The 22,997-nt window shown below is 40.6% G+C and overlaps 1 protein-coding gene across 2 annotated transcripts in view; it reads left to right on the forward strand.

Moving 5' to 3' along the window:
* Nucleotides 1-20,954, forward strand: part of MGAT4C (MGAT4 family member C) — a 125,968-nt gene extending 105,014 nt beyond the window's left edge. Inside the window, exons 1-4 of one of the 2 annotated variants that reach the window (XM_019543124.1) lie at nucleotides 4,442-4,833; nucleotides 7,834-7,986; nucleotides 15,070-15,217; nucleotides 19,370-20,954. In XM_019543124.1, coding sequence (XP_019398669.1) covers nucleotides 7,858-7,986; nucleotides 15,070-15,217; nucleotides 19,370-20,526 — 1,434 coding nt within the window. In that variant the 5' untranslated portion in view covers nucleotides 4,442-4,833; nucleotides 7,834-7,857 and the 3' untranslated portion in view covers nucleotides 20,527-20,954. Of the gene's footprint in view, nucleotides 1-4,441; nucleotides 4,834-7,833; nucleotides 7,987-15,069; nucleotides 15,218-19,369 lie in introns of those variants that run through there. The other variant, XM_019543123.1, reaches the window with a different exon arrangement.
* The last annotated feature ends 2,043 nt before the right edge of the window (nucleotides 20,955-22,997 follow it).

The raw sequence follows: 22,997 nt of genomic DNA on the forward strand, positions 1-22,997 counted from the left end.
TCAAATTAATAAGACTCTAACTGCAGGCAAAGATACACCTTGATTTTTTTCCTAAAATTAATTTTTTTAAATGTATATTTCCTCAAAAAATGAGTACACAAAGGTACTGTCCATGTGATGGAGCCCCCAAATCAAGTCCAAAGTGCTGCCTTGCTCCTTTGGTGATATGCAGCAGCAGGAAAGGTATAAGCAGGTGCTGGTTTGGGGTTTTTTTAGTTTGGTTTGGAGGGTTTGGGGGTTTTTTTGTCTATTTGAGGGTAAGGAAGAAGAATTCAGCTCAAAGTGGAGGGGAGGCACAAAGTGGGGTAGTGAAAGTGCCAGCAGAATAAAGAATGCATAGAGCCTGCCGTAGCCCACAAAAAGTCTTTCCCTACTTCTCTGAAGTTAATGTAATCACCACTCCATGTTATTAGCTGACCCACCCTCAAAATGACCATTGGCAAAACATGAAGAGGTGGCATTGTTCTCCAGAACTCCTGTCAGTGTTGTCACAGAAGACTGGAAAGCAGACCATTGGACTTTCACTGGGGGCAAGGAGTGTCACTACCACAGAACTGAAATAATGTATTTGAATTTTACTGGGGGAGGCAATTGTAACTTCAAAATCAAGAATAGAAATTAGTTGGGGAATCACCTGAGTCACCTGGGTGACCTTGTCTAACTTGGGCCAAGCAGAAGGCTCTTAGGAAGAGGCTGGCAGGGAGTTTGGGGTTGCTGAAAGAGGGAGCAGAAAGTGACATGATTTAGTCAGGGGCTGTGGCAGAGGAGTTGGATCCAGAAAATTGATCTGCTGAGTTGGTAAATCTAGATTAATACAATAGTCATGGGGGGGATGGTCCATGCAACAGAAAACAGAATCCAACCCTCAGTGATTTCTCAACACTTATGAGCATGAGCAAGATTGCAGCAGAAGCTTGGTTCTTACTCTGCAGGAGGAGAAGAACTATCAGGCAGCATCTATTGAAACTATCTATCTGGGCAGAGGGTTTTAATCAATATGTGCATGTTTGTGTGTTTGCATGCATGTATATAAAGTAAAGCTGTCTCCATATGTGTGTGTAAATTCCTATGTAGATCATATCCTGGAATTCCACATTGATATGAGCTGAGTGCTTGCTCTATATAGATAACTTGTTAGTTTACTATTGAAAATTTACCAGTGTGATGCTACAGTTAGCAGAGCAAACAGTATGCTGTTATGCATCAACGGATGCATATGAAGCAAAACTAAGGAAGTTATTCTCCTGCTCTGCTCAGCATTGGTGAGGCCACAGATGGAGTACTGTGTCCAGTTTTGGGTGCAACACTTTAAGAAGGATGTTGAGAAGCTTGAGAGAGTCCAGAGAAGTGCTACTTGTATGATTAGAGACCTGAAGAGCAAGCCATACAAGGAACGGCTGACAGATATGGGACTGTTCAGCCTAGAAAAGAGAAGACTTCGGGGGGGTTTGGTGGCAGCTTACAAATATACCAGGAGTGAACATCAGGGCCTAGGTGAACAACTATTCACCAAAGTACCCCAGGGGAAAACCAGGATCAATGGACATACACAGCTATAAAAAGGTTTCAGACTGGATATAAGGAAAAACTTCATGGTTTGTGTAATAGACTCCCAGCAGCACCTTGCTGGGGATATTTGACCCCAGTAGTCTTTCCTGCCCAAATCAGGGAGGTTGGACCCAATGATCTCACAAGGTCCCTTCCAGGCCTAAACTTCTGTGAGTCTGTAAAAATAATGCCCTTTCCTGGCATTAATACTTGTTGTCCAAAAGAGGTTGCCTATGGTCAGTGACAAGAAGGTTATCTCATCTATGTGGTATTTAGGATGTGAAATACCCTCCCCCCAAACCCAGGAGACCTCTTACCCACTGGTGACACATAAAGAGTGTACACAGCACCCCCTGAGGCACAGCACACCCAAAGGCACATGCACCCCTGAGCTTGGTGGTGCACCCCCTGCAAAAAGTGCCACCGATGCTGCCGGCGGTGCCTGTGGACACTTGCTACGTGCCAGCTCCCCACCACCACCACCGCCAGTGGCATCTGTGGTTGGTCCCTAATTGTTGCTAGTTGCTTGTGACACTGCCAACGGTGTCTGCGAGTGGTCGTTGACCATTGGTCAGCCCTCATCTCACCACCCCCCACCACCGCCAACAACGTTGTGGCCATCTGTGGGAGCTTGCTGCTTGCCACTGCCATGCCAGTGCTACTGCCACCTGCAGGAGCTCACCCCCCCCAGCCTCTGGGGACATGTGGGGTTCATGCTCTTACCCACTATTTAAAAGATAACAGTATAGCCTTTACAGTGCTATTTAGGACCAACCTTGAAAATGTCTTCCCCTAATGAGCTACCCTCCTCCTGCCCATATCAACCCATACCAAAGCTGAGTTGTGCTTTCTAGTGATGTGGACCTGGCCTGTGGACCAGCTCCATAGGAATAGATTTATGTACTTCTACTCTCTTTTTTTCTCTCTCTCTGGTCTTCTATCTCTTACAAGCAATAGAAAAAGAGTACAGGCAGATGTAATTATTGTATCAGTGTCATAGGCTACTGATACAAGTTGTTACAATGCAACCATTATGCCTGCATGATCCTATATTGATTCAATATAGAAAAACTGCTCTAATTTTAACCCTGCTTCATTCATGGTTAAAATTAGGGTGATTTAGTGAACCTGTATTGCTAGAAGATCCTGCAGACATAGCAGTGTATAACAGCTGCTGCAAACTCTCCATCAGTAAATCCACTTCCCCTTTAAAAGTGACTAAAATGTTTGTCCATGCCCAAAGAAAATTCAGTGCAGAAGGACAAGAAGACAGGCCTATGGAATCATGGGATTGATGTTAACAAACTTCATGTGCTAAAGACTTGTATGTTCAGGTAACTGCACCACTGAAAGTGCAGCCAACCATTCACGTTTAGACTGGGCTACCAGGGTTCAAGCTAGAGGGTTAGGGTACATGCAGACTTTTGCTGCACCCAGTCTACAATCATGCAGCATACTTTAAGCTGTGTGATTGTAGACTGGGAGCAATGTGTGCATATGCTTGCCAGTGCTCGAAGCCATGCCAGGAACCCAGTGTCACTAACTTAGGGTGGGTGCGAGGAGGGGAGTTAGCACATCTGGTAGCTACTTCTCTTTCGGTAGCTACACATTGTTCCCCACCCCAAACCCCATGACTTTTGGATTCAATCTTCAGTCTGTGCCTTACTCCTCTGAACTCTTCCCTATTAATTTACTTACTTACTTTCCATTTGTATACTGATAGCTCACAAATCTTTCTCTGATCCTGACCTCTTCCTCACTTTCCCATTTTCTCCGTCTTCCTCTGTAATCTCTGACTCAGAATGTCCCAGCACCCTGTTTTCTCCCCTTTTTAATCCTTTACCGTGACAGACACTTCCTTTTTGGTGATGCTCAGGATGTCCAAGCAGTTCCAGTTTGCTCTGTGTCATTTACTTACCATCCAGGATCTTGTCTGTCACTTCATCATCTATTCTATATTTCTAAATCCTATCTTTTCCTCTAGGTTACCTCTGATAAAACATAACTAGTAGTACTGATGATTCATAAGGTGACTTTCTGCCATTTGAATCAATACCTTTTCTCAGTCATTAGTCATTTTTAATTGATTGCCAGAACCTCCTGCACTTCATATCTCTATTTTATATCTCCTTTCTCTATTCTCCAGGATATACAGTTAAAATATCCCTTTTTCCACTGATCTAAGTCCATCTCTGAAGCCCTTCACTGACTTTGTCTTTACACATCACATTTAAGTTCTTCATCCTCGATTTTACCGTTCTGTATAGCTCTGTACATGTTTCTACTTCGATCCGCGTTTCTTCCTGTATGGTTCTCCTGAACCCACTGTGCTGCCCAATCTGCCTCCTACCCTCCTTTTTTCTAATTCCCAACTCTGTACCTCATTTTACAGGTATCATCTTTGTTTGACAGTCTCCCACTCCCCATGTGACAAGTACAGTATCCAGGGCCCATTTCTTTTGCCTGGCCTTCCACCACTGCTAAGTATGATTAGGTTTGTACCCATCTACACTTCATGATTTTTAAGTGTCATCCCAGCATCTAGAATGTAAGTTCCTCAGAACATGAAGTTCTTTAAACCATATGCTTTGTATTATATTCTGTTATATGAATTAGAGCAGACAGTCCAAAGAGGAGGTTACTTACTCCAATTTAAATCCCCTGATTTTAACAGTTAGATTTCCTTGTCTCATCCTGAATTTAAACACTAGAATTTCCCTTCCCCATAACAATTTTTACTTTCCTGCTTCTAGTGACAGCAAACCTCCTGCCTGTCAGCTTTAAACATTCTATACGTACTTTCAAGCTTTCACTGAGACAGACAGCGAATCTTGTTGGGAGTCTATCTGAGCCCTATGGAATAGTCTATCCATTACAATTTTCCAGTTCACTACCAACCACAGCTGCAAATATATACAGTAACTTGTGGTTTCTTTGTTTCATCTTCTATGGAAAGAATGTGACAGATGCTAACACAAATATCACAGACCTTCTTGTAAAATTTAATGTTAACCATGTAAAAAATCCTTTATATTTTTACTGGACTTTTTCTTTTCTTTTCTGGAAGCCTTTTCCATGTCTGAATCTCGCACTTTTATAAGAAGAATTGAGCATAGCCCTCAGGGCATCATGTGCAGCCTTCCAAAAAGAAAAGCAGAAAAACAAATTGGACAAGCATTAAGAAATGCAAGCAAAGCAACTCAGCTACACAATGGTGGAACTGTACATCAGAAGGCTTGAAGGGTGAAGATCCTGCTTCAGAGAGTCTTAATCAATTCAGGGATTGTAAGTAAGGTTCACAAGGGGTTTGCTAATCCACTTTTAGTGTGTTATCTCTGGATTTTGTGGGGGTAATAAATGTGGCAGTGGATATACTTCTAGAATAGGGCCTTTGTGTTTTTGATAGAAAAAGCTGCATGACTGATATGGAAAGATTACAGTATAAAAATAATGCACCTGTCATTTCTGACAGCCATTAGTTTATCTGCAAATAAGCAACTTCTCTTGTGCTGGCTAGAGATAGTACTGAAATATACATACAGCGGAACACAAGGAGGACCAAAAATATACATTGTATATTCCATCTCTGTACAAAATGTATTTGTTATATTGATTAGATAAGACTAGTAAGTAGCTGGCTACACAGAGGAGTATGTGTTGACAGCAAGGGGAAGGGGAAAGCTGTCTGAATGGTCTCCTTGCATGTCAGCCATAACAGGCAAAAGGAGGAGGAGAGTAACAACTTATCTTTTCTGTTAGGCTGCAAGTACAAGGGGATGGAGAGTGGGCAGAAGCTTGAATCCATTTTCAACGTGATGGCCATTAGTAAGTGTAGTTGTGTATGTATTTATGGAGGGCCTGTATATGGTAAGGAGCTAAGGAAAATTACTATTGCTGTGGAACAAGAGAGAGGAAGGGAATGACTTCTTTGACTTGCACTTTTCCTTTAGGCAAAGCTACACTGTCTCATACGTCAGGCCTTGTGTTCAGTTTAGCGAGCCATTAAGAATCATAGAACACACCATGCTATAACGGTGACAGAGGTGACTAAAATGGGCGTAAGACTTCCATTGCCTTCAGTGGGACTAAAGAAAAGATTGTAATTAAATGGTTGCTTTCTTATGAGTAATATTTAAAATTGTGTTCCTTTAGCTAGATGGTATAAGAAGGCAGTGCTGTCAGGTTAAAAGTTACTTTCGCGCTATTGCACGTTTCCAAAGCTTATAGATTCAATAAGAAGAAGTCTTCCCTTATGCTATTTTACTTCTTAGTTTTTTTACTATGCTCAGTTCTATATTGGTTAAAATTGTCAAAAGAAATATGACATAAACTTGGAGAAGTAAAGAAGGTATTCAGGTATAAACACTCACAGAGATATGGAGAACAGAAAGGAACTAAGCAAAAAACTTGTTTAGGATATGAATATGAATTTGACTTGGCAGATCACTATCTATTAAAATAGGGTATGTGCGGGCATTACATTTAGATCAACTTAATTAGTGTTACATCAATCTGAATGCTGATATGTACAGACGTTACGGGAGGTTAAAGCAATAAAAATGGTAGGCCCACTCTAAATCAGTTCACCTGAGGAGGTAAACTATTTTAGATAGGCAATGTGTTAGCCTGATTTAGTGAAAGTCTGAATACATTTGGAGCACAGTCCTGCGACTGGGAAAACTCAGCCACTCACTCCCATCCTCCCACACTTGAAAGAATAACGCTTCCCACCCATAGGCCACCAGCCCTCCTGATCCTAACAACCCTCCCCCCACCTGCCAACCCTCCCTACAGACCTGCTGCCCCCCAACCCCACCCACGTCCCCCCTCACCCCAAGTTACTTACACCGGTTTCTCAGCACAGCCCCCAGCACCTGCAAACATCTGCACACACCTCCCCTGATCTATGATCATGTGGCAGTCAGAGACTGGGTGCAGCAATATTGGCACATACGCAACTTTTAAGACCTGTTTTTCAAAAACAGGTATATTTTTAACACTAAGGTGTCTATTTCATTGTATATGAAGGTACGCACTGAAATGTAGGCAAAAAAAGCACTGTGTTTGTAGACAAAAGTGTGGTTCCAGAATTAGTGCTAAGATGTAAAAATCAGGGCCTTAGCTTTGTTTGGCTGTAGTAAAACTGAATGGTTAATATGTTAAAATACTGTAATGAATGTCAGGTGTCTCACTATATAAAGAGTCAAATCTCTCTTGTAGAAGAGGCAGACTGAAATCACAAATACAGAAAACAAATTTTGTTTCTTCTCACAAATTTCACTTGCATAGCACTCTATAGTACTATGTTAGAAGCTAGAAATTGAAGTGTAACAAAGAAACCATTCTATGAAAAAAGCAAAGAAATGTTTTCTAAAACCTCACACTATAATTATGCTAAACAAAACAAGGCATTCAAGCAGGCTGGTTAGAAAAAATGCCACTTATAAGGCATGGCCGTAGAAAGTCAGATGTGCCCATGCTGCCATCTAGTGCTTAAAAATCAAGTGTGTTAGTATGTTGTCTGGAGAAGGCTTTGTATACAGAAAGTTATACCATAAGCATAGCATCCTTCTCTTCTGTCTGCTTGGTATGACTATACCTGTAATCTTATGTTCAGGGGAAAGTTATTGAAATTTTCTTCAGTTCCACCCTCCATATTGTTTTGAGAAGCCTATTTTCAAACAGTATTACAGTGATTTCCATCTCAAATGTACTGCACAAATTTAGCTTGTGCTCTGACAGCCAGGATGAGATCCTCTCTTATACATAATATCCAATAATAATGTTTTAGTAGGCCTTCATTTACAACCCCATTTTCTTCAGTTCCTAATAGTCCAATGACACAATCATTCAGTGCTACTTACTTAAAAAATCATGCTTATAAGACATGATATGGCATACAATCTACAGCCAACTTCTCATAGCCATGTTAGCTGTACAGAGCTAACTGAATTAAAAAGGGAAATATTTTGTATCGTTACTCAGCCCAGTAGATTGGATTGAACTTGTTTAGGGAGTAATTCTGTAAGGGAAAATTTGCCATTCTTAAAAACATTTTTCAGAAGAGATCTGTGGGTAAATGCATCCAGGTGAAGTACTCCAGATGAAATTTTGATCCAGGACTATCTAGTATTTGAGTTTCCCTACTTGAATTTTGGAGAATCAGACTAATACATGCCATATTGGAGTACATCTTGTGTTTAAATCCATTCAAGTGTGAACTTTTGATGATTCTCTAATTCCCATTCCAATTTTTAATAATTATATTGTGGTTTTCTCTTGTAGGAGACACCATATGTACTACTTCACATGAGACTCACATTGAAATATTTGGATAAAATGAGATGCTTGCGGAAGCGATCAGCAGTATCATTCTTAGGAGTCCTTGTTATTTGCCTGCTGTTCATGAACTTATACATTGAAGATGGTTATGTATTGGTAAGTTTTTTAGATGTTGGAAGCGGATCATGAAGCCAATTCAGAAAACAGGATATACCACACCTAGGCCACGTCCAGACAAGTGCAGCCATGTGGTACGTGGTGCCACAGACTGCATATTCAGCTATTCTCTACACTGCAAGGGAGCAGCGTGGAGGAGGTGGGGGGTTTGACCCCTGAATATCCAGGAGTCAAAACCCATACAAAAGAAGCATAGAGTGGTGCACATGGGGGCAGCATGCATTGCTCAAAACCGGAGCATGACCAGCTGAAGCTACACTCCGGCTGCCAGCCATGCTCTAAGGCAGGATCGCTGCTGCTAAAGCCCTGAGAGGCCCTCAGGACTCCAAGTAAGGCTGCTGGGGCCAGCCTCACCTGCCGCACTCCAGCATACATGTGACACAGGTGTTCCCCAGGGACAACTAGTGACAGCACAAGGTGTCCCACTGCCAGTTGTCACCAGGGAACCAAATATCCACACTCATGTGGCCAAGTGGCCAAGTTAAAAATTGGGCCATAAGTGTAAAGAAGTATAAAGAACTGCTACAATTCCTTTGATTTAGGTGAAGCAGGAGATAGGGCAGTGTGGCACAGAAAAACTGATTTATAGAGGCATGAGCTTTTGTAGGCAACAACCCATTTTGTCAGATGCTATATGATGAAGTAGCTTGTTGCCTATGAAAGCTCATGCCTCTGTGAACCAGTTAGTCTTTAGGGTGCCAGCCTGCCTTACCTTCTGCCTGACTTCAGATTAGAATGACTATAAACCCCTCTCTGATTTAGTGAAGGACATTTATAATAGACTATTTTCAGGATGTGCTCTCTAGAGAAAATGCTACCTCCATTATTGAAATAGCACACCTACTAGAGGGCATCAGTAAAGTCATGATGTTTATCTCCTTCAGAATTAAACGACACCATAGTATTTTGTTTTATGGCTGTATGACGTTCTGCAGCTATTGCAAGTAAGGAGAATGTGTGGAGATATATAGATATCAAATAATCATTCTATTTGTTACCAAATTTTCTGAACTTCATCCATACGTTAACCTGTCATTTTTATTGTTGAAAACCATTTGCATCTGAATTAATCATGTGAACAAAAAGACTCAGGTTTGACACAGATCAACAGTAATTATCCTAATGACATGTGCAACTGAGATTATAGAAGGCATGCTTACACTACAAGAATTAATCCTATATCATTTAAAAGCTTCTTGCATGAATAATTTCTTTTTTGGATCTCATTTTGTGTCATAAGAGGCATCCCATATTTGTGTTGGTAGGTTGCAAGATAGGATGGTAACAGAAAGATTTTAATAAAGCCTCTTGAAGACTTGTGGCATAAGCATGGGATTTTCTAAAGGACCCGAGTTAGGTGTTTCAGTCATTAACTAGTGAAATTATGATGCAATTAAGGTAATTAAAATTGTGCAAATAGCACAATTCAAGACCAAATACAAATATGTAAACAAGCTATAAGACTGAGTAATGGTTGTGTGGATATTAGGCCATGACAAAAGGGCATATAACTCCTCGAGACACAGATTCTGCAAACAATCATATAAGCAAAGTCAAGCATAGCACAGCAAGACAGCACAACAAAACATGATAGCACAGCATGATGAAATAAGAGTCAGGAGGTCTGTTCTTTTTTGTGGTTTTTTTTCTGTAGACATGTCTGCACTGTTTCTGTGGCAAGCCTGGAAGTGCTGCCAAGAAGGTTGTCACATTACTCGCACCAAAGCCTGTGCTTAAGCAGTATAACCAAGTTAGCATGCTCACGAATATCAGCAAAGACGCAGAGCTGAGGCAGAAGGCACACGAGCAGTTTTGGGTATTTAGATCCACTTCTAGCAACCTCCTCTAGCAACACTGCATGCATTAAGATTTTGCATAGTATCTTATTTGTCATGGTTGTGATAAAATTTAACCTGGTTTGTACTGGATTTTCACACAACGACATTCTCTCCTACTTTCACTCATTTCTTTGAAGTCCCCCTATGTGCCTTCTAAAGTATCGCTTACAGTCTTTTTCATGGTTTCTTTTTCTGTTTTGTTTTGTTTTCTAAATAATTTCCAGTTCTGTTTGCCAACTCCCAAGAAAATTCAATGCTTTGTTCTTAGCCTTTTGAAAAAAAGGTTTACTTTATTTCATTGCTTTTTCTTATCACAGATCTGGCTGAGCCCACGTAACTAAAGCTAAACCTTTTACTTTCTCCTGACAGTTCTCCCAGATCTCCTGATACCTTTAAGTGACCGTACATCCCAGTTTGGCCGGGGAGGTCCCAGGTTTCATATGCTGCCCTGGCATCCCAGCAGGTTGGCTAAAATTGAAGCAAAAGTCCCAGATTTGTAGCAGCACTGCAACCACACTTCTCCTCCTTCCTGAGGCAGGGAGGGCCAGAGGAGGCAGCCAGGGCCACAGCTCAGGTACCTACATGGGAATAGCCAGGATGGCTGCCCACCACCAGCATGAGCTGCTGCACATGGTGGCTCTGGGCACTGCTGGCAATGGTGGGGAAGATGCCGTGTGGCCATGCAGCACAGACTAGTGGAGCCTGGAGGGCATTGCAGAGGGGCTGCTCCCAGCCAGGTCCAGCGTCTGTGCACTGGGGATCGATCCTAGCATCAAGCCTCGTGCTGTCCTGCTCCACCCTGCCCCATCATCAAGACTCCTGGGAGCCACAGAGTCAGGGAGAGGAGGGGGCGTGTGATGTCCCCTGTCCCAGATTTCCCTGCCCCACCCTGGATTTCCTTGAAAATAATTTGGTCACCCTATTTATGGACCGTCAACCATTGTTCAAATGTTAGCTGCTGGCATTTTTTTTTTTCTTTTTTAGATTCTCTGGTCATATCTGACAGTTCCTTTAACCTGTCTGATATTTTGTTTGGTAAGGTATAAGATCATCAGTTTAAACATAGGAAATTCAAAAACAATTGTCTGTCTAGTTACTAGGGTTGTGCAAAATTTCACCGGCTCTTTTGATTCGACACTGTTTCAACTCATTTTGAGCTTGAAACAGTGAAATCGAATCAAAACAAAAGGGCTTCAAAACAGCCTCAAAACAAAACGAAGCTAGTGAAACTTTTTGAAAGTTTTGAAGCAGCCAGGTGGTGGGAGACAGGAGAACCAGGGCTGTGCTTCCAGCAGCTCTACAGCCACATGTGGCTCAGCTGGGAGCACATCTCTGACTCTCCCCACCTCCTTAGGCCAGGCTGTGGGAAGCCAGTCACAGCACAGGGGAAGGGAACTGAGCCCGGGCTCAGTTCCCCTCCCCAGCGCTGTGATTGGGCTAAGCTGGGTTGAGTTTCTTTCCCCAGCCCAATCATAGCACTGAGGAGGGAAACTGAGTAATCGGGCTCAGTTTCCTTCCTCAGCTCCCCAGTCCCAGGTGGCAGCACCCAGCTTCCCTCCCTCATCTGGGAGGCAGATCAGGGGCTGCAGTCCCAGGAGGACTGGCACAGCCCCCGCAGCCTTCCCAGGGTTGCAGGCCTCCATCTGCATACTGGATGAGACAGGCTATTTCTAGCTGCCCCATTATACTGAATGGGCGAAACGTTGAAACAGCGTCACTGTTTCGACAAAGCAAAACAGAACAGCTGTTGCAAATCAAAATGAAATTCAAAACGAAACACTATTCTGTCCAAATCTCAAAACTCAAGTCGAAATGGAACGGTGCTGTTTCGCACAGCTCTACTAGTTACCTTGTAAGACAAAGAAGGTGTAAGGATTGCATATGGACACACTGCAAGGTCCTCCTGGTTTCAGAGGTGGTTAGGTTTTTCTACTGTGATGCCTGTGGCAATACTCCTTCAGTTGATATAAGTCATGCGATCCCAGCTCTTCCCTCTCTATAGCCCAGCAGAGGAATATGGATGTGATATCCTCTTCCCTAGGCGAAAAGAGGAATGTAATGAAATAAAACCATTTCAAAAGGGGGGAATGTAATTTAACACTTTCAGATTTCAAATAGAATCCCTTGCATGTCCCTAGGAGATTCATTCACTGCTTTTTCCAAGTGTAGTATTTAGAGAAGCATCAAGTAAAATCTCTATTTCAGTAACCATGCCGGCTATGGGATACTAGAGCAAAATTTCACATGAGCAGCCTTAGAATCACTCCAGGTCACATAAATACTGCGCAGTGTTGAGGACCACTGGCAGGGCGCTACACAGCTTGCAGCAGTGTGAGCTATATCTGATCAATAGATCATTTTTCATGAGCACTGCATTCACTTAACTGAATCATAAAGTGTGCATAGTTCAATCATTGACTAATTGGATTCTAAGTGATTTGGGAAATGAACTATGCCTTTCTGTCTCAAATGTAAATATTTAAGCATCAGAGACTGTAACAATAATAGCAGATTTACAGTTCTCACTGAATCCTTAGAAGAGCGGAGCTTCTCTTGAGGGGCACCTAGCACACTCAGGTAATCAGAAGAATCTCAGAAGTGCGGGCAAACAAGGCAGTATATGCTAGTGATTGCCTACTCCTTTCCTTGTCTTTTGGTGTACTCTATCTTGGATTTAAAAGTGAAAGCCAAAAACAACACAGAAAAATCAGAAGAGTCCCCAGCAGATCTAGCTGATCAGCTAAGTACTTCAAGGGTGACCAGCGCTGATGGGAACCCAGAGCTTTTCTATTTCATGGAATATTCCACAGTTCCAAAACATTTTCCAAGGAAAACAAAGTATTTGTAATTCCCCATAAAATTGTATTTACATGAAAATGTTGTTTCCAATGTGTTGAAATGTTTGGTTTTGATTATAAAATTCTGTTCTGATAATATCCTGTTAAAAGTTTTTTACAAATTTTTCTATGAAAAATAATTTCCTTGAAAAAAGTTGTTTGAAATGAAAGCTTGTAATGTTATATGTAAAAATTCTATGATAAAAGCACTTCATTTTTCTAAAATTATTGTTTACCAAACATAGAATTTTAAAAATGGCCTGGGTTTCAATAAAAATGGCATTTTTCCTTGAAAAAAATACTCTGGCCAAAATATTCTGACCAACTCTAAAAGTAAATCCAGCGGAATCATGACATAATCTCTAGCTAATACATTTATTTATATTTTAATCTGAAAAGTGATACACATAAAGCTTGGTGTCATAACTTATCAGTTAATGCAAGGTTGCATAACAGCCCTAGAAAGATAATACCCAGGGAGACCTTGCAGATCAAGTGAGCATAGCAGTTCAGGTACATGCCCCTGGAAGTTAGCCAAAAGATTTTGGTTCAGCTGAGCAGTGTGTTATTTCTTCTATAAAAAAAAGTATTGAACTTAAAATGAACCTTAGAAGATAGATTTCTGGAAATGTTTCTTTCTATTGCAAAATAAGTATCTTGGCACATCCCAATTTTTGAAGAATAATACCATTAAAAATAAATATGCTTTATTACTAGACTGTCTGCTTATGTTAGCAATATGATTGATGACTATGGGTACAAACAAGCATTTGCTGCACCCGGTTTAGGTGTAAGCAGTTTACTTTAAATCTAAAACAGAAGCAGCACGTTCAAGTGTTTGCTGCTACCAGCAGTGGCTCAGGCAGTCTGAAGTAAGTAACTTGGGCAGAGGGTGAGCTGGAAGTGCTAGTGGATTTGCAGGTCCATGGAGCGGTTGAAAGACCCAAGAAGAATGGCAGGTTCAGGGAAGGCTCACAGGTTTGCAGTGAGAGTTGGTTGGTCCACAAGGGGTTACCTGGTCTGGGAGGAGTCCAAAAATAGCATGGTCGGGGTCAAGGAAATAGGATCTAAAGTTAGTTCACTTCCTGAGGCACTAGTACACCACTTTGGGGGCAGTTTAAGCCCCTTGGTTAGGTCGATATAAAGGTAATGCTTGTACATATGCTCTATGATGCTCTCTCAATCAGTTTGGCTACTTTAGTTAAACAAAGAAGCAGAAACATGAAACTTCCTTATATCCTTTCTCTTCCAGAGGCCAAAAATACACAGTGGGCACATCTACATGATACATTATGATGACATGGCATTAGTGGGTACTAAAGGTGACACAGCTGCTACTGTGCAATAGCAGCAAGCTAATGTGCAGTAGCTGGTTGCTACTGTGCAGTAGGGTTGGAAATGACCCAATGCACCACCAGGACTGTGCAGTACCAGTGAGTACCATGCAGTCATCTAGGACTTGCTTTAGCAAGTACTAAATGGCTGTGCAGTACCAACTGTGCAGTCAGGGACACATGGAGATGCACCCGCTATAAACTAGATGAGCATTCCCACCTTTACCCTCAGTTTCATGATAACACAACTCAGATGAATAGTTTCTCCTTCAGTGTAAATGGCTAGGTTGTTCCCAATCCTTGTGAGTGTCCAGGGATGGTGAGCTGCTAGGTCGAGGCAGTTGTGCTTTCATTACATACTTAAGGCTTTGGCTTCACCTGTGTCTGGGGAAGTCTCAACTCAAAGGATGATGTGAAGGATGGGAAGGAGGCAGTGTCATAAATCTGAGCTCTTCAGTAATGTTGGCTGGGGATGAATTAAGAGTAGGCTTCATCATCCTTTAGCATGGCACAGCCTACTTATTTTTCCTGCAGATCAAGGGTCTAAGGAAATATTAAGGTATTAGAGAAATGGAAATGTCTAACTTTAGATGTAAGAACATTATTTCATGTTTCATTTTTTCAACAGGTTTTTTTTTTACATCACAAGAAGCTTTTTTTAAAAATCTCCCCACTTCATTGCCCAAAAGGATCATTTCATCCATCACTGATATACACTATGTCATAAATTTAATGCTGCATCATTTCAATGGCAATCTTAAGTGTGCTGAACTCTCCAAGAAAAAATACATATCCAATATTTTTGTCCAAAAAAGACCTTTTTCCCTCTTACTCTGTTGCTATAATATGGAGGATATGGTAGATTTCCTGTAACCAAAGATGTCTGATATTCAGGTAGTGCATTTCTTAAAAATGAGTGTGATCTACATAGCTGAAGAAAAATAACTTTGAAAAAGTTGTATTTTGGGAAACGTTTTACCCCCAGTTTTCTTTCTAGATGGCATTAACAATTTCTGTCCCACTTCCCCTCCTATTCTTTCTTTTTTCTTATAGGAAGGGGACAAGCAATTCATCAGAGAAGCAGCCACACACCAGCTTAATTCAGAGCGTTATGTTCACACTTTTAAAGACTTATCTAATTTCTCAGGATCTATAAATGTTTCCTATCGCTACCTAGCCGGCACACCTTTGCCAAGGAAAAGTAAGTAATGAGAATCTGAATTTCATTAGATAAATTATTTTAGAAATCTGTGTGAAATCTTCAAAGTTTTCTGTTCAATGGAACCCTCAAGATATTTCTTCATAAGGACGAAGTAGGGGAAGAAGGTAAGTTTTTGTGAGTTGCAAAGAGTGGGACCACTGAGTCCTCAGTGACAGTAGACTCCATAGCTGGGAAATAATTATACACTGAGTGTACTTGTTATTCCATTAGCTGGGTCAGTAGAGAGATCAAGTTGATATTTAGACAGCAAGAGAGTGGGGTAGGTTCTTTCCCACCCAATCTCAAGGTAGGAAAACTCTAAATATTCTGATTATTTCAACTTTAGGCAGGATTTGAGACTTTCAAACCTGCAAGTGAACTTTGCCAGTATTTAGCTTTTATACTGATGTATTTAGATACCAAATCAACCATTTCACCCAAAATCAAAAGAAAGGAGGGTTGGAACTGAGAAGATTAATAAATCTAAATATTAATCAGAAAATAAAAAGTGCATTTGCTTCCACCGGGGAAAATTGTAAATGAAAGTTTTGTTTGAAACCCTGGTGGGCTGGCTGCTGGGATTTGTACTATACTCCACTCCAATGGTATTTTGAGTGGACCCCAACCAGTCAGTAGTTAGATCATTTGGGGGTATCACTGTCTTCACATTTTATTCAGGGTCATATGTGAAAAAATTATAAAATAGAACATTTACAGTGAGAGTGGGTCAAAAAAAATGAAGATGTATAGTTGTAAATGATTTTATGAGTACACATTGGAATGGACGGATTCTCTAAAGAGTGCTGTTATTGATACCCTGAGAAAGGTGGCATTCCACCGAAAGAGCTATGTTATAATCACAGAGGTGTAATCTCTCTCAACAAATAACTAAAAGAGTTGGCTTCTGCTGCAGGCACAAGTGCAGAGGTAGTTATTTCAAAGTACTACAGATGGTAATTCATGTCACGTATCTGCAATTTTCATCTCACTCAAAAAATGTAAATGCAGTGACATTACTTATAGAAACACACACATATTTAACATTCTATTACACTTTAATGTAAAGTCTGAGTTACTTGTCTCAAAGCAAAAGAAAAGGAGGAAAAAAAAATAAAAGAGGAATAGGGTTATTTAGTCTAGAGTACAGAGAACTATGAGGGGATTTGATAACACTCTTCAAATACCTAAAAGGTGATTATAAAGGAGATTCATAGAGTCATAGATGTTAGGGACTAGAAGGGACCTCACAAGATCATCAGGTCCAGCCCCCCTGCGCTTGGACAGGAAAGACTGATGAGGTTAGATGACCCCAGCACGGTGAGCATCCAAATGGTTTTTTGAAAATTTCCAGAGTAAGTGCTTATACCACCTCTGGGGAAAGTCTGTTCCAGACCCTGGACACTTGAACTGTAAAGAAGTTTTTCTTATGTCCAATCTAAAGTGATCCTCTAGCAATTTATGACTATTATTTCTTATCTTCTCCTGGGGTGCTTTGGTGGACAGATGCTCCCCCAGGCCCTGATGTGTGCCCGTTATATACTTATAGGCTGCCACCAAGTCCCCTCTGAGTCTTCTCTTCTCTAGGCTGAATAGTCCCATGTCTCTCAGCCTCTCCTCATATGGCCTGCTCTCCAGACCTCTAACTATATGTGTAGCCCTCCTTTGGACTCTCAGGCTTCTCCACATCCTTCCTGAAGTGCAGCACCCAGAACTGGACACGGTATTCCAGCTGCAGCCTCACCAAAGCCAAGCAGACAGCCTTTTCTCTGTGACCATAGGGGACAGGACTAAGAGCAAGCTGTGGCAGTGAAAATGTATGTTGGAGATTAGGAAATGTTTTTTGACTATCAGGTCCCCTCTACATGTTACATTTATATGACACAATTAATGTATTAATTGTGGCATAAATGGCAAGGGTGTTACACACACCCTTAGGATGCTTAAAATAACAAACAAGCCTTAAAATGTTGTGCATAGAATGTAGAATATTTTTGTGGCTGATTTGTGTAGTGCCTTAAAAGTAGTGAGGGACTGGGGCTGATAATCATCTGATCATTGGTTCTGAGGCTAGGACTGCACCACTGTCCTGAACCAGCCACAGTGTAGTCCTAGCTTGATGACTGACAATTGCTAGCCTGGACATGGGAGTGTGGGTAGGGTGCAGAGGGGAGAGCCAAAAGACTTCCCTTGTTGGGGACTTTATACCCTGTGTCCAGCAGTTCTGCCCAGGCTGCCAGACACAGGAAATCAGAGGTTCCTGGTGCTGTTTAAAGTCCCCAGAGGGAAAAGCCCTTTGGATCCCCTGCTCAGGAGCCTCTCATCATCCATCCCTGGCAGACTGGACAGAGCTGCTAGGTGTGGGGCTTTGACATCATCCAGTTGTCAGCCCCAGCCCCAGATTACACCTAGGAATTTACCTCGGTATAAAACTCAGGACCTTGGTGCAATACCAGGGCTGAAGCTGACAATCAGCTTATTGGCAGCCCCAGCCCAACTTGCTAGTGCAGGAGAAGCCCAGGATCATCACCTATTGATCCCTAGAGAGGATTTGGGAGTCTGAGGGTTTTGTTTGACAGTCCCTGTTCTCATACAAATTGAGTCCTTCAATGGAGAGAAAGTATAAGAAAATTGGACTAGAATTTCCAATTATGAATATTGCAAACACATCTCAGAGCATGGAATCCCTTTTTATCTCCTTCCTCAAACAAAGGCTCACAACATTAGTTGATAGAAACTTTAACAAACATAGCAACAAGAAGATGCCATAATGTCACTCTGTTAGTCAAGATGCACTGACCTAATCTCTTTATCAAAAGTAGATGTCCTAAGACTGGCTAGTCTTCCAAGAAGTTTCTCTCACCTGTGACTCGGTTCCTTTTACACTACTTCCCTTAACCTCACTTATGCTAACATGGCCTAACTTAACATTAGCACTGCAAAAAGCCTACTAAACTTACCTTAATCCAAATTCAAAGGATCGCAGCTCAACACAAATGTCTACAAACACTAGATTCCCCCGGCACTGGCAAGTAGTAAAGATATAATTGGGATTGGATCCCAAAATCATGCCTCCTGCCATGCACATGTGGCATGTCCAAAAGCCCAGTTGTTGGGATAAGGGATCATACCCTGTTGCACCATTAAATGAATGTGCACCATTAAATGAATGCCACACATGCTCTGGCATATGGTAGGTTACCCCTGGCAGGGTAAGGAAGGCTGGGGCCAGCAACTGTGCTGGTGCCAGCAGCCTTACCGAGGAACCTACAGCTGTGGTGTTCCTGCAGCTAAGAGTCTGCTGGCATCCAGAGCATGGCTCCAGCCGTCTAGGCTCTTGTTTTGGGCAGTGTGCATTGCTGCCACATGTGCCACCCACTTTTTTTCTGCACAGGTTTCTTTTTTTACTCTGGGATCTCCCAGCATGGAAAAAAATCAAACCCTGCGCTGCAAGATGGCAGTGCAGAGAATGCCTGAATATGCAGTGTGAGGCCTTGTGCTCGGCTGGACGTAGCCATGAGGTCCCTTTTAGCCCTGTTTTCCTATGAGCCTATTATCCTAAGTGTAACAACAAAAAATAGAAGTTCAGAAAATTCATTTAAAAATGAAAATACAAGAAAAAATTATCTCTGAAAAGTTCAGATGCTTTCAAAACTGTGCAATAAAAGTAATTAAGCTTGTACAGTACTGTAAAATGATAAAAGGTAATTAATCTTTAACTCATAGTTTTTGCTATATTTCATAAAGGTTTTAGTTAAAAACACTTTGTGAGCCATAACTTTCAATTTCCCTTTCTTTTGCCAGATTTTATAGTTTTGACTCTGTATAAATGTATTTTTTTTTCCTAGCAGGCATATATGCACTTATCACTTTGGCTTTAGTCCATTTCACACCATTCCTTGAAGTTAACAAACTAATGTTTAATGCTATAGTCTCCATTTCTCAATGTTCTTGCAATATAGTTCTTTCATAAAATAGCATAAAATATCTTTTGTTGCATACAGTTTAATAAGTTCATGTATCTAATTGTTCAGAGTTTATCATTCAGAAGATTTAATGCAATAGTAGCCCTGGAGGGAAACTTTCTTGCTACATGATTTTCAAAGTCGTATTCACTTGAATTTAATCTTTCATTCTAAATTCTTTTTTGCATAGGATATCTTACAATTGGACTATCATCAGTGAAACGGAAAAAGGGAAATTATTTGCTTGAGACAATCAAGTCCATATTTGAGCAATCAAGTTATGAGGAACTTAAGGAAATTGCAGTGGTTGTGCAACTTGCAGACTTTGATTCCTCCTGGTGTGAAGGGATGGTCCAGGATATTTCACAGAAATTTGCCCATCACATCATTGCTGGTAGGTTAATAGTTATTCATGTCCCTGAGGAGTACTATCCAGTCCTGGATGGCCTTAAGAGAAATTACAATGACCCAGAAGACCGGGTGAAGTTTCGATCCAAACAAAATGTTGATTATGCTTTCCTGCTTAACTTCTGTGCTAATCTTTCTGATTATTATGTGATGCTTGAAGATGATGTTCGATGCTCAAAAAACTTCTTGACTGCTGTTAAGAAAGTAATTACCTCACGAGAAGGATCTTACTGGGTAACTTTGGAGTTTTCCAAATTGGGCTATATTGGAAAGCTGTACCACACCCATGACCTCCCACGCCTGGCCCATTTTTTGTTGATGTTTTACCAGGAAATGCCTTGTGATTGGCTGCTAATCCACTTCCGTGGGCTGCTAGCTCAAAAGGAAGTCATCCGCTTTAAGCCATCTCTGTTCCAGCACATGGGATATTATTCATCTTACAAAGGAGCTGAGAACAAGCTGAAGGATGATGATTTTGAAGAGGATTCATTTGACATCCCTGACAACCCACCTGCAAACCTGCATACCAACATGAATGTATTTGAAAACTATGAAGCAAGCAAAGCTTACAGTAGCATTGATGAGTACTTCTGGGGCAAAGCTCCTTCTACAGGAGATTTCTTTGTGATTGTGTTTGAAAAGCCTATTAAAATCAGCAAAATTAAAGTTGTCACTGGAACTGAAGACCGGCAAAATGACATTTTGCATCATGGAGCCCTAGAAGTAGGGGAAAAAATTGTAGGGAGCAAAAAGGGGAGGCAATGTACTACTTATCTGAGACTAGGAGAGTTCAAAAATGGAAACTTTGAAATGACAGATGTAGAGCACAAAGTACTGTTTAATATTAACTGCATGAGAATACTTGTTACCAAAAGTCAAAAGGAGTGGCTGATCATTAGGAGCATTAGCATTTGGACTTCTCAGGCACCAAATCAATAAGGCCAAGCTATTCAAGTAGGCCCTCCTTCTTTTCCTGGTGGAGATGCACCATCAGCTGGGTCCCAGATGGTGCCATTCCCCAAGGGGAAAAACATACTTCCAATTCTTTACTACTGACACTGGAAATCTGGGAAAATCATAAAAACAAGCAAAAGCAATTTATTTTTTACTAGTTTGGCCAGGCAATATACTAACACAAGTTTGTTGGAATGTTCAAGTTTTATAGGAAATGTTGACAAGTTCTTGTTCATCTCTTAAGATCCAAAACCCCCTTTTCTTTTGTTTTAATTTCTCTGCTGTACTAAAAAAGAACAAATGTTATTCCTTTATTCCATTGTTATATAAAGGCTTTGACCAATATGTTGTCAAAAGAGACTTGACTCCTTCATATCCACATATAAATTTAAAGTCTGATGGTAGTATCTGTATGTACAGTAGTTGGTGGCATGTTTGTTTTAAAGGCAGTTGTGATGAAGGAAGTCTGTTATTGAGTTATCAGTGTCTTTTGAGCACTGCAAGAGAACAATGTGGCTAAATATTTAAGTTATTTAAATGAATGTGTATACATATTTATACAATTACAATTAAGGCCTGACAATTGTGCAAAAATGGGTAATTGCATTCACCATCCTTTCTCAACAATTATGCTTTGTTCCTTCCCCACAATTGAGGTATTCAAAGAAGACACTGGCTGGATTTTTTGTGTAGGATCCCATCCTGCCATCCCCATTCAAACAGAATTCCATCCAATGAATCAGAGCTTCACTTGACTAAAGATTGCAGGATAAAGCTGGGGAGCACAAAGGACAAAATTCTTATGTTATATTTGCTTGGTAGCAATTCCCATTTTCAAGAGTTTTGTCCTCAGTGTTTGGATGTCCATTTCATGTAATACAATGCAAGAGAAAGCTCTACCAAGCTCAGCAGCTGGTATTGAAGATAACTAGTGTTTTCTGGTTGATGTTTCTATAATAGAGCTGTGTGAAATGCTCCCCACCATTTGCAAAATCAGGAATCTTGGGTTTGCTGGATTAGTGAAAAGTAAATATTTTTACATTATTTCAGAATTTTTTCAACATTTTCCTGTCCTGAATGAATTGTTTTAGGAACCATCAACCCCAGGTGTTGTGTCAGCCCATATATGTATACAAAACATGGGCCCGATCCCTTAATAGATTCAATATCTATTCCCAAGATTGTATATATTGCTATGTGCCCTTAAATTACTGGACAAAATTAGATCATATATATGTTATGCGTGCACACACACACACACACACACACACACACACACTCAGACACGCACACAGAGAATATATTATAGAAATGAATCTGGATTGGCATATGTGAGTATGTTTATATAAGTATACACACATATTTATATGCATATACACACCTATATGCATGCATGCACACACACGTGGTGGTGTTGTATGTGTATGTACATACATTTACACATACATACCCCCATATACAAACACACACTTGCATATATTTACATACATACACACATATGCATACACACGCACACACATGTGTGCACATGTATATGCATATATACAGAAATACATACATACATACACACATACATGTGTCTAGACACATGCATGGCTATATATATACCTATGTATACCACTATACCACATATACATGTGCACACATACATGTGCATGAGATGTTCCCAAAACTCTCTTAAAAGGTACTGGGATTATATAAATGTATCAATAGTGGCATTAAAGGGTACCTATTTCTAATCTTCTGAATCTTATTTCTAATCTTATTAATACTGCAGTAATCATTAAATTGTACATACTGGTTTTAGTTGAATCTAGAAGTTAAGGATTAAATTACAAAAATGTCTCACTTACCACAAGTAAAATAATGTTGTACACTTTACAATAAAAATCTAACATGGATACTTCACAAGAGCAAATTATTCACAGAGCTACAAGGAGCAGCAAGACAATAGGTTTTCCTTATTCATAAATATGCTAAATTCAAATGCAGGTTTGGCAAATCCCTGCTTACATCAACAATGTATATGTTAAAATAAATGATCTGGTATACACCTTTACATTGTTCACAAAAGCATCCCCTTCTCAAGGGATGCTTTTGTCAGAGAAGAAGCTTTGTTTCTGTTGTTCTTCAATATCCAACTAGCTCTCTAATTACTGTGAAAAGAAGATATTGGAAATACAGCTTTCAAGTTCAATTTGAATCATATCTGAGAATTCTTTAAATTACAAATATACATGAACCTTGAAGCACGATTATAGTATAAGTGAAAGATATAATATTTTTTAAGACCAAGTTCCCTGGTAACTATTCATAATTTCATAGTTTGTAGGGTCGGAAGGGACCTGAGCAGATCGTCGAGTCCGACCCCCGGCCATGACAGGAAAGAGTACTGGGGTCAAATGACCCCAGCAAGGTGTTCATCTAGCCTCCTCTTAAAGACCCCCAGGGTAGGA

Source organism: Crocodylus porosus, unplaced genomic scaffold (assembly GCF_001723895.1).
Source record: "Crocodylus porosus isolate Cpor-Errol unplaced genomic scaffold, CroPor_comp1, whole genome shotgun sequence".
Lineage (NCBI taxonomy): Eukaryota > Metazoa > Chordata > Crocodylia > Crocodylidae > Crocodylus > Crocodylus porosus.